Source organism: Citrus sinensis, chromosome 9, assembly GCF_022201045.2.
Source record: "Citrus sinensis cultivar Valencia sweet orange chromosome 9, DVS_A1.0, whole genome shotgun sequence".
Taxonomy (NCBI): Eukaryota; Viridiplantae; Streptophyta; class Magnoliopsida; order Sapindales; family Rutaceae; genus Citrus; species Citrus sinensis.
The window spans coordinates 9,119,346-9,131,865 of NC_068564.1; the positions used below are offsets into that span (position 1 = coordinate 9,119,346).

Genomic DNA, 12,520 nt, shown 5'->3' on the forward strand with positions numbered 1-12,520 from the left:
ATATTGTTTCCGTGGGCCTGGAGAGTCGTTTTAATTCTTCCAAACTATGAGTGAAAGATATGTGCTTGATATGGCCTAGATTTTTAAAGCATCTGTAATAGTTTTTAGGGGTGTCAAGTGTCAACTTTGATGAATAACTAATTGATTTCCTTTCTTTCAGTTATTCTTTTCCCCTTTCCTAGTCTATTAATAACAAAACGGACTCCATTCACATTTTATTCTAATAGCCACAATTATGAAATAATTGAGAAATCGACTGAAATTAATTCTCATAATACTTTTATGGGGCTCGAGTACTTAGAGTATCACCAAAAAATTATTCAAATAAGATTTTATTACTTATTTGAAGAGTCACATCAATATTGAAGACTCCAAAAGACACTCCAATTAAGATTCATCAAATAAGAAATGATCATCTCTCTTCAAATTTGAAGAGTTACTTTCTCCCTCTTCAATTTATATTTTATTATTTTTTGTTGAGAAAGTGAGAGAGGTGTTTTAATTACTATTAACTTTTCCTTTAAAAAAAAGTTATTTAATTAAAATAATATTAACTCATTTATATTTGAAGAGTCTTTTGGAGAATAACATATTTTTTTACTCTTCTATTTGCCACATAGGTAAGCAAATAAATATTTGAAGAGTAAAATTTATAGAGCCTTTTGAAGATGCTCTTACTCTCACAAAGTGCTCTCCCATTCAGCCAAATGCTAATTGGTGAAGTCATGATATACTAAAAGTATATGACTGAATTTATTAAGCATATGTAACTTCAAGTTCAAGAAATAAGTAATCAGAAAGTCACTACATTTTGAAGCCCCATGTCATCAGAGCCCCTTTACTACTTCTCATATCAGGCCATTGGTGTTGTTTCAGCAATAACAACTACCGTATCACAACTTTAAACAACACAAACAATTTTATTTTATTTTAATCTATGTCTTGTCAGTGTTTGTTTTTTTTTTCAATTTTCTTATAATCTAATGCTGATTTTGCTTCTTGATTCTATTTCAAGATGAAAAAATGTTAAGGGAGCTCACTTAATTAGTAGAGTTGAAGAAGAATTGTTGCACTGTGCCAAATCGCCAAATCACCAAATCAAAGCCACCTCAGCAGAATTTTGTTTAAAGTCTGGTGCCAACAGAAGTGACACACCAGGTTGTCTTTATGTATGCTTATCTTGTATAACATCTTTGCTCAAGCTGGCTAATGCTGGCGCAGGCTGAGTCACCTCTCACACATACCATGTGATGACTTGCTGATTTTGTGATGTTAAATGCTTGGCTTATACTTCTCAGAGGCAATTCATCAAACAATTCGTTCATTCTATCGAACACCTTAACCACCCAAAATTTGAATTTACTTTTGATGGTTTTGAGTAGGGTTGGCAAACTCCGAATCTGGATCTAGATCCACATTTACATTTTTATATCCAGATGCAGTTAATATCTGCAATGGATGCGGACCAATATTCTGGATATCCGAATCCGTAAAATTCAAAAGTTAATAATTTAATATATAATTTAAAATTTTAACAATTCATTAAATACAATCAAATAAATTAAAAAATCAACCAAAATACCAAATCATTAACAAAAAAAAACCATGTAATTAATAAAAACAAAAGAGAAAATTATCTGCAAGAAAGAATGAACAATCCAATTAGGCCAGGCTTGGACAACGACGAGGGGTGCAGCAACAGCGGTGTGGCAAGGCTTCGACGATGGCGAGGCATGCAACAACTTCGATGTGAGGCTCAAGCTTCAACAACGGCGTGCCCACATCGTTACAAGCCCTTCGGATTGAGCGTTAAGGATTTGTGGGTTATGGCTACTAGTGAGATTCTATGAGTGCGTGTAGATGCGATATTGTTAGGGTTAGGGAGTTAGCTTAGATTTTTTTGAGTTAAGTGTGTGTGTATATTTTAATTTAATATTTAATTTAAAATAAAATTTAACCGAATCCGGATATTCAAATTTTTGGATGCACTTGCATCCAGATTCGGATCTAGATCCGTGCGGATGCAGACCGAATCTAAATTTTATAGCCATCCTTAATTTTGAGTGCATTTTTCTTTTAATGATAATTTTGTAAAAATAAACATAAACATTGAGAGAAACGTGTCAAGTGACAATTATAATTATGACCAGCAGTGCTGAATATTAATTAACTAATCATCTCTTCACATAATTATCAACACTTTTGCTCCCACCGCTTAAGATAAAGAATAATTAAAAAATTAGAAAGGCAAAAACAAGTGGAAAATTATGATTTAAAGAAGAATTAATTGAAGAAAAAATTGTGGAACTCATTTGGGTTGTAGCACTTTCATCTGACACGCGGAAGCCAGTTGCAATGCGAACATGTAAAAAAAAAAGATTTATTTTTATTTTTATTTTATTTTTATTAGAAAAAAAAACAAAGGTCGTAATCGTGAGTTACTTGACAGTATAGTAAGGGTGGTGATATTTTTCCACCACAATTTTTGTAAACGAGCCCCACTTCTCAGAAATAATTACAATAAATTCATACTATTTTTGAAAAAATCAAATAAAGAAGAGATTTGGAGATTCAATTAAAAAAATCAAATACCTAAACTATTACATATAAGAGCTCATGATTTTTGGGTAATTTAATCATTTCAGATTATAAGGATAAAATGGTCAAATAAAAATTTATCATAGAGCAATCTTATTGGTCAGAGATACCTAGGTATAAAAAATAATAGGAAAGATTTACTTGATTAATTGTCTAAAATTTTGATTGATTTGTATATTTTAAAAATAATACGAAGTTATTCTAATTATTTTCTAGAATTGGGGTGGATTTACAAAATTAATAAAGGATAAATTTCGGATATCTTTGATGAAATGACAATTTTCAAAATACTTTTAAATTATTAGAAAATTCAATTTATTATTTTTTTATTCAAAAGATATGAGAAAAATGATGGTGAGTTGTGGAAAATTTTGTTTTTCTTCTTTACATCAAGTTAAGATTTACAATAGCGTATAGAGTATTTTATATATGTGGGAACATTTCATTCAATTATTGAAACTTTCCTCATTCACTTTTTCCAACATTTCGTTTTCTTAAAAAAAGGAAGTTGAAATTAAATATTAAAAAGAGAAAAAAATGAGAAATTAAAGTTGGAACACGACTTCTCCCCCCCCCCCCCCCCCCCCCCCCTTCAAAATATTATTTTGAATTAAGTAACTCACATTTTCTATAGATACCTCAATATTAAAAAGAAAAAAAATGAGAAATTAAGTTGGAATTCGACTTCTCCCTCTCTTCTCTCTTTTTTTTTCAAAAGATTATTTTGAATTAGAGAACTCACATTTTCTATATATATCTCATATGCCCATTACCAAACCAATAACAAACGACAATATCACACATATCCTCTCATGGAGAGAACTCATAGTCTCAGTATGATCACAGTTTCTATTGGGAAAGGAACTCACACAGGCAGTTATAAATTAAGCGGAAACAAAACTCTTTCATTCTTTATGTAATTAAAATAGGATGTATACCATAAATAAATAGGTGGAAAAATAAACCAATAAAATCTAAAAAAAACCAACCATAAGAGACACAAATTTTTATGTGGAAAACCCAAAGCGGGAAAAACCATGAGACCATAGTTCGGTATAATCTTCCACTACATTGATGGATTACAACACAAATTCTTCTCTAGATAATACTAGAGGCTAACAATATCAAGAATCTCAATATTCTTAGCTCACAGTAATAACCTAATATCTATCTCTCTAACGAGTGAGTATCTTAAATAACAGCTAACGAGACGATAAAATAAAAATCAAGACCAATAGGATTATAGAGAGCGATGATAAGAACTTACACTCCAAATTTAGGAGAAATCAGAGTTAAAAACATCTTTCAATCATCCAATCAAAAATTGAAATTACTATTCTTAAAACCAAAAATAGCCACAACCTTTTTCTTCCTCTCTCATCCTTTTCTTCTTTTTCTCTCTACAACCGCCACCTGTTTTTCTTTTCTTTATAAAGCCACGTTTTTCAAAACCTAATTTTATGAAAATTTTCATTTACCCCTTTCAAGTTTCTTTTAATTGCTTAATTACTAAAAATTATAAAACTTTAGGCTTGGACACTCCAAATGAGATGAACCCAACAAATCTCCCCATTAAGATCATATGGGGAACACCATCAAGCTCGCTTTCAACATATAGCTTTTCAGTTTCTCCTTAGGCAACAACTTTGTCAACATATTTGACCTATTTTTCATTGTGAATCTTTTCAATTTGCAATTATTTCTTCTCAAGCGCGTCTCATATCCAATAATACCTGACATCTATATGCTTGGATTTCAAATGATATGTCGAATTATTTCCCAAGTGAATGGCACTTTGACTGTCACAGTACACAATAAAGATATCTTACTTCACACCCAACGCTTGTAGGAAATTCTTTATCCATAAGGTTTCTTTACAACCTTCAAAGATTGCAATATCCTCAGCTTCAGTGGTAGACAAGACAACACATCGCTAAAGGCTGGACTACCACGAGACTACTCCCTTGCAAAGGTGAGCAAATATCCTGATAGGAATTTTCTGAAATCAACATCTCCTGCCATATATGCACTTATTTACACTTGTAATACAGATTTGTCACCACCAAAACATAAACATGCCTTAGAAGTGCCTCTTAAATATCTGAGAATCTACTTCACTTTTGTCTAATGCTTTTTCCTTGGATTGGAGAGAAATTAGCTTACTATACCAACTGCATGAGTAATATCTGGTCTTGTACAAATCATAACATACATCAAACTACTAACTGTTGAAGCATAAGGAACTTCTTTCATCTCTTGCTTCTTTTTCTCACTTGTAGGACAATACTCGGAACTAAGCTTGAAATGGCCTGCAAGTGGAGAACAAACAGATTTTGCCTAGCTCATGTCAAATCTTTCAAGAACCCTTTCAATATATGTTTCTTAAGATAACCATAACTTCCCAGATTTTCTATTGCAGGAAATCTTCATGCTCGGAACTAAGCTTGAAATGGCCTGCAAGTGGAGAACAAACAGATTTTGCCTAGCTCATGTCAAATCTTTCAAGAACCCTTTCAATATATGCTTCTTAAGATAACCATAACTTCCCAGATTTTCTATCGCAGGAAATCTTCATGCCAAGAATCTATTTTTCCTGTCCTAAGTCCTCTATTGCAAAAGACTCACTAACTTCTCTCTTCAGATTATTAATCTTACTAATATCCTGACCAACAATCAACATGTCATCCACATAAAACAAAATAATGATGAAATCATCATTACCAAACTTCTTCACAAAAACACAATGGTCACACATAGTATTTCGAAAGCCATGACACCCATAAAAGAATCAAACTTCTTGTACCATTATCTTGGTGCCTGTTTCAACCCATATAAACTTTTCTTTAACTTGCATACAAGTTCTTTTTTATCTTTGACACTGAACCCTTCAAGTTGCTCCATGTATATTTCCTCCTCTAAGTCATCGTTCAGAAACGTTGTCTTTACATCGAGTTATTCAATCTCCAAACTCAAGTTAGCTGCAAATCCCAGAAGTACTCGGATAGAAGACATTGTCACCATAAAAGAAAATATTTTTTCAAAATCAACACCTTTATTCTAATTGAAACCCTTCGCAACTAATCTAGCCTTGTACCACTATTGTGAGTTGCTTTTAGTCTTCAACCTATAAACCTATTTGTTCTTTAGTGCCCTCTTTCTTTTAGCAAGCTTCACTAACTCATAAGTGTGATTTTCATTCAAAAATTTCATTTTCTCTTGCATGACTTTAACCCACTCATTTTTATGTTGATAAGACATAACTTCTTCAAAACATTCTATCTCTCCTCCATCTATAAAGTATCACATACTCATATGGAGGATATCAGTGGATAGTCGCTTCTCTCTTGCAGATCTTCTTAATTCTGGGCTCAACTAGTGGTGCTGGTGGTTCAAACTCTCTTAAGAACATCACCATCTAATAGAGTTAAAGGAGAAAGGTTAATCAAGTCAATTGTAGTACGCATAGCTTCCGCCTAGAAAGATTTAGGAAGATAGGCATCAGAAAGCATACACTTAACCCACTCTTCAATTGTTCTATTCATCCTTTTGGCAACTCCATTCTGCTAGGGGGTTTTTGGTACAGTCCTCTCAAGTCTTATTTCATGGGATCTACAATACTGCTCAAATGGTCCTCTGTACTCACCACCATTATTTGCCTTGACACATTTTAATTTTCTCCTTGTCACTCTCTCAATATAAGTATAGAAGAACTTAAACATATTAAGCATCTGGTCTTTCGATTTCAAAGCAAAAGCTCACATTTTTCTAGAATAGTCATCAATAAAAAATCACAAAATAAAGTGCACCTCTTATTGATCTACTTTGCATCATGCAAATATCAATGTAAATCAAATCAAGGATTTGCAACTTCCTAGATGAAGAAAAGCTTTTAAAAGTTAGTATGTGTGTCTTTCTAGCTAAACAACGAACATAAGTCTTGAGGGGCATGTCTCAATGTGGGTAGAAATCCTTTTTCTGGCAAGAGTTTCCAATCCTTTCTCACCAATGTAACCAAGCCTTTTGTGTCATGTCTCAATGTCAAAATCTTTTACAATCATAGTTACATCTTCTTTCTTGAACTTGGCTTATATCACATAAAGAGTATTTACTTTCCTACCCTTGGCTAACACTGGGGAGCCTTTGGTGAGCTTTGAATTTCCTTTACCAAATTGGTTAGTATAAGCATCATCATCAAGCTTGCTTGCGGAGATCAAATTAAGGCGAATATCTAGTACATGTCTGACATCTTTAAACAACAACTTACAACCAATGCTGGTTTCCAAGCAAATATCTTCTATACCCACAATCTTGGATGCCCCTTCATTTCATATCCAAACATGGCCATAGTCAGGGGCAGACCCAGAACTCTGCAGTACCCTAGGCTAAATTAAAAAAAAAATTTGTACCAAGTAAATATGAAATTTCATATATATAGATGACAAAATACACCTAATAACAAGAGACATTAAGAGCCTTACGCATAAAATCCATATTGTAAATAAAAATAATGGATAAAAGTTAATTTAGTCCTTATATTTTAAGATTAGTATCCATTTAATCCCTATATTTTTAAAAATACCTCGAAACATCCCTGCCGTTAAAGTATTGATACCCCTACCGTTACTTTTTATTTCTTTTAGCTTACTTTTATAATATTACCCTTTTATAATTTTTTTTGCTTGGACATTAATAAAAAGAAAATAATTAAATTACTAATTTAACCCTAAAAATAAAAAATATATATTAATTTTTAATTGTCAAAAATTAAATTATTACTTTTTATTTCTTTTAGCTTACTTTTACAATATTACCCTTTTATAATAAATTTTTTGTTTGGACATTAATAAAAAAAATAATTAAATTACCAATTTAACCTTAAAAATAAAAAAATATATATTAATTTTTAATTGTCAAAAATTGTACGCAAACTATCAAGTGTGCAAATGGTGCTTGCAAAAAAATTAATATAATTTTTTTATTTTCTAAGGGGAAATTGGTAATTTAATTATTTTCTTTTTATTAATGTCCAAACAAAAAATTATTATAAAAGGGTATTATTGTAAAAGTAAGCCAAAAAAATAAAAAATAACGGTAGAGGTATCAATACTTTAATGACAGGGATGTTTCGAGGCATTTTTAAAAATACAGGGACTAAACGAACACTAATCTTAAAATATAGGGATTAAATAAGCTTTTACCCTAAAAATAATTTTAAAAAAGTAGTATAAAAAATACAATCCCAATACAAATTTGCTACCGAAGTTGAACTTTTCAGGGTTTCAAATTATAAAAATCATCAATTACAGAATCTGAATTAACAATATCTGTAATTTCTCTTTCAGCATAGATAACCATACAATCTGAAAAAAAAAACTCATTGTCCATCTTACTATGAAGTGATGTCTTGATAAGTTTCATGGCTGAAAATGCACGATCTATTATGCTCGTAGAAACAGGAAGAGTCAAGAGTAGACGAATTAATCTACCAATCAACAAATAGTGCTATGACTTCATTGTTTCAACAAATCGTCGACATAGCTCAGAAAGGGAAGCCATATTTTGAAACCATGGATGATAAAGCACATCAATTTGATAATGTTCTAATTCTCTTCTCAAAGCAAGCACCTCATTTGGAGTGAAATCATGAGGATAAAATTTCTCCGTAAGAGAACAAATAGTGTCTGTATCAAATTATTTGAACCCATCAACTGGATCCAATGCCGAGCTCAAAGTGAGGAGTTCCATAGTTTGCTCAGAGAATCTACTATTTAACTCCATCAATTGAAAATCTATTACCGCATTAAATACATCAAAGTGATAATGATGTTCAACTGTAATATAATCTTTTTGCTGACAAGAACGCCATGTACCTTCCATATAACAATCACTCATATCAAGTATAGTAATATCATATTTTTCACAGAAAGATACTACACTTCTAATAAAATCATCCCATCCACTATCTCGAAACTCTTGCAAAAGTCTTTTTGTACTTGAGACATAGTTCAAAGCATTCAAGATGTCCAGTGATTTTGTCTGTAATGCTCGACAAAGAATATCAGAAATTCTGAGAACTTTATTCAATAAAAGCAAAATAAACACAAACTCAAAGGATTTCATCTCCCTATATGCACCTTTAGCTTCCCCACGCATATCTCGACTAGATCCATCATTAATCATCTTTCCTAAAACTTCAAGAGTTGTACCAAGCATCTCAATAAACCTATTAACTGAAGTAAAATGTGAGCTCCAACGTGTATCTCCAGCCCTTTGTAAAGTTCTAACTTGATTAGCCCCTATACCAGTCTCAAGCTCTTCGAAAGCTATCAAATCTATAATTTCTTTTTCTCTAGCAGATTTTAACTCAGAATAACACTTGAAAGAAGCACTAGCAAAGTTAATAATAGAACTCAACTTTGAAAAAAATAGCCATACCTCGTGCACTTCTTTAAATATTGCAACTAATACGAGTTGTAGTCGATGAACAAAACAATGTACATAATAAGCATACGGACAATCATTGAGAAATAAATATTGTAATCTATTCCATTCACCCGCCATATTACTAGCACCACCATACCCTTAACCTCTTAAATTTTCAACTAAAAGATTGTACTGAGCAAGCACATTGCATATCTCATTCTTTAAAGTCAAGGCCTTTGTTTCATTCACATTCACAATTTCAAAGAAACGTTCTCGAATAACCATCACAATCAACATATCTCAAAATAATAGCCATTTGTTCTTTGTGAGATTCATCTAGTGCCTCATCAACTATGATACAAAATTTAGCATCACCCACTTCCTCTTGAATCTTGTGTCGTACTTTATTAGCAATAATATTCAATAACTCCTTTTGAATCTTAGGTGCTATGTATTGGGCATTTTTAGGAGTATTTTCTAATACAACTTTATTATTCTCCTCATTCATTGTTGCTAACAACTTAATTAATTTAATAAAATTTTCATGATTAAGAGAATTAATGGACTCATCATGACCTCTAAAAGCACATGCTTGTTTTGCTAACCACTTGGTAGCTACTATTGAGGTTTTAAGTTGCAGTATATTCTCTAAAATTTGTTGCGAAGATTGTGCATTCATTCTCTTATCAACATGTTTAGATGGATCCTTTAAATTGATCCATTTTAATATGGCATCATTATAAGAAGAACCATGACCTCCTTCATGTTGAGCAAAAGGACATGTTTTTTCACAACCAACATACTTCCAATTTTGAACCCCATCAACAATAAATGCTTCATTCTTAGATGGCTTATCATGAAAAATATAGCATGGAAAACAAAATGCTTTGTCTTTTGATATAGGATATTCAAGCCAAGGAAATTTCAAGAACCAAGAAAATTGAAATCGACGGTTTTGCGTACCATATTTAGTCGATGGATACTTTTGTAGTTTGGGTTGAAATGGTCCCATATTTATATATGCCATCCGCACATCTTCACGCTTGTCAATGGGAAAAGCACTTATTGAAAAACGCAATCTGGGATCACGTTCTAGATAAGGCGTGTCAATAGTAGATGGAGTATCAACTTTCTCAAATTCGACTCTTTGAGACTTAGGTGGAGAACTTGAGGCATCAATGTTGCACATAGAACTTGTCCCATTTAATGATTGACCATCATTTACTTTAGTAAAGAATGAAAGTAGAGTTTTCCTTGGTTTGGATTTGTTGTTTGACATTATAACCTATAACAACATGTAATTGTGTAAAAATTAAGAAATCATTAAAAGTGTTATAAGCTATACATTCTACTAATTTTAAATATATTTAAAGTTGCAAAATAAAAAAATCAACATTAAAAGCTCATACAAGTCAATATATGGTTAATACAAATACCCATGCCTATCAAATTTTTGAAAAAAAAAATTGTAAAATATTAGAATAATAAGAAAAAAATTAATAGATGAACACTGAGATTTGAGTTAATTTAATCAAATGAAGAAGTTCAATAAACAAATTTATTTATTAGACAATTTATTATCTATTCATTCTAATATAGAGATGCCAGCCATCAATTAGAATTATATGGTAACTAACAAATCAATAATCACCAAAAATTATTACCCAAATCTCAATTATTGATATTTTTTTAACTGTTTATACTTTATACCTAATTATTGCAAGAAAGAGAATCATAGAAAACATGTTTTGATTTCACCCATGCTTGTAAACGAGAGAGAGAGCGTTGTAATAAATTAATCCATACTTGTAAACGAGAGAGGGAACTGTCATAAAATAAAAATAGGATGTGATTCTTACCTATTAAAAATTGAATGGAAAGTGCTTGAGTCGAAAAGTGAAGCAAGGGACCACCACAGCCGCAGGAGTGAGGGATTTTATTGCTGCTGCTGGATGGATGCAAAAGGGAGAAACATGGAAAGGTAAAGAGGAATAAGTAAAAGTAAATATTATTTTATGTATTTAATGGCAATTCTGTAATTTTTGAATAACTTTTTAATTTTATTTTTTTTGGGCTAGACTAGGCACAGGTCTGCCACTGGTCATAGTCACCATTGCGATGTGCAGTAGCATGAAATGAACCACACGAATCAATCACCTAATCACTGGTGTGGCAAGTGAGATTTACAGAGCTCTCAACATAAACAACACATATATCACCATCAATTATGGTTGCAGTGTTCTCTTTGTCATTTTTCTGAACATCACCCTTTTCTCTTCACCTGTTCTCTTTTCCATAATCTATACTCCTTTTTAACGTGACCCATTTTCTAACAATGAAAGCACTTCATGTTTTTTCTCTAGGACTTAGATCTTCTTTTGGGGTTATCATTGTTCTACTGACGGGAATTTCTGCTTTGACTTCTCCTCTGCCTTTTTTACTTTTTGAAATAAGTGCATGCAACTCATAGGGATCTGCTTCAATTCTTTTTCTTCTACATTCTTCATTCCGTAATTTATCTGTTACTATATCCAAGGTTAATTTCTCGTTCAGCGCTGAATTATTCACTGACACCACTAATGTCTCCCAACTGTTAGGCAAAGAACTAAACAACAACAATACTTGTAACTCGTCATCTAAAACAATCTTCATAGTTGTCAACTTATCAACCAAACCCTAAAACTCACTAGTGTGTTCAGTTATACTATGCCCCTCTTTGTATTTCAAGTTAACAAGCGTCTTCATTAAACTGACTTTATTCTATGCTGTCGGCTATTCATAAATTATTTCTAATTTTCTCTAAAGAACATCAACCCTGGATTCTTTTGCTACATGGTGGTATACACTTTGATCAATCTATGACCTAATTGTACTCATGGCCATTTGACTAAATTGAGCCCATTTCTTATCATCTAAATCGGCGGGTCTAACTTCTTTGCCTTCAATGGGCTCATGTAAATATTTCATGTATAACAAATCCTCTATTATAGACTTCCAAACACCATAATTCCATGACTTTAATTTAATCATGCATGCCGAGGACTCCTCCATCTCAACCACACAAGTAATAGAAGCACACAACCTGACACTCTGATACCACTCTATTGGAAAAGGAAATCACACAAGTAGTTGCATATTAAGTGGAAATAAAACTCTTTATGCGATTAAAATAGGATGTATACCACAAATAAATAGGCAGAAAAATAAACCAATAAAATCCAAAGCAATAAACCAATCACAAGAGACACAGATTTTTACTTGAAAAACTCAAAGCGAAAAAAACCACGGGACTAAAGTCCAATATAATCTTCCACTATATTAACGGATTACAGCACAAATTCTTCTCTAGATAATACTAGAGGCTAACAACATCAAGAATCTCAATATTCTTAGCTCACAGTAACGACCTAATATATATCTGTCTCTCTAAAGGGTAAAAATAGACTTATCGAGAAATAACTTTTCAGGTGATATCCAAACCACAATTGGAGGTTTAAAA

General features: G+C 32.0%; 1 protein-coding gene across 1 annotated transcript; it reads right to left on the minus strand.

Moving 5' to 3' along the window:
- Positions 1–8,289: 8,289 nt before the first annotated feature.
- Positions 8,290–10,300, minus strand: LOC127899843 (uncharacterized). Its single transcript, XM_052433977.1, has 2 exons — positions 9,291–10,300; positions 8,290–8,986 (listed from the first exon to the last, which is right to left on the minus strand). The coding sequence occupies exons 1-2, from the start codon at positions 10,298–10,300 to the stop codon at positions 8,290–8,292; spliced, it is 1,707 nt and encodes a 568-aa protein (XP_052289937.1).
- Between the last annotated feature and the right edge of the window lie 2,220 nt (positions 10,301–12,520).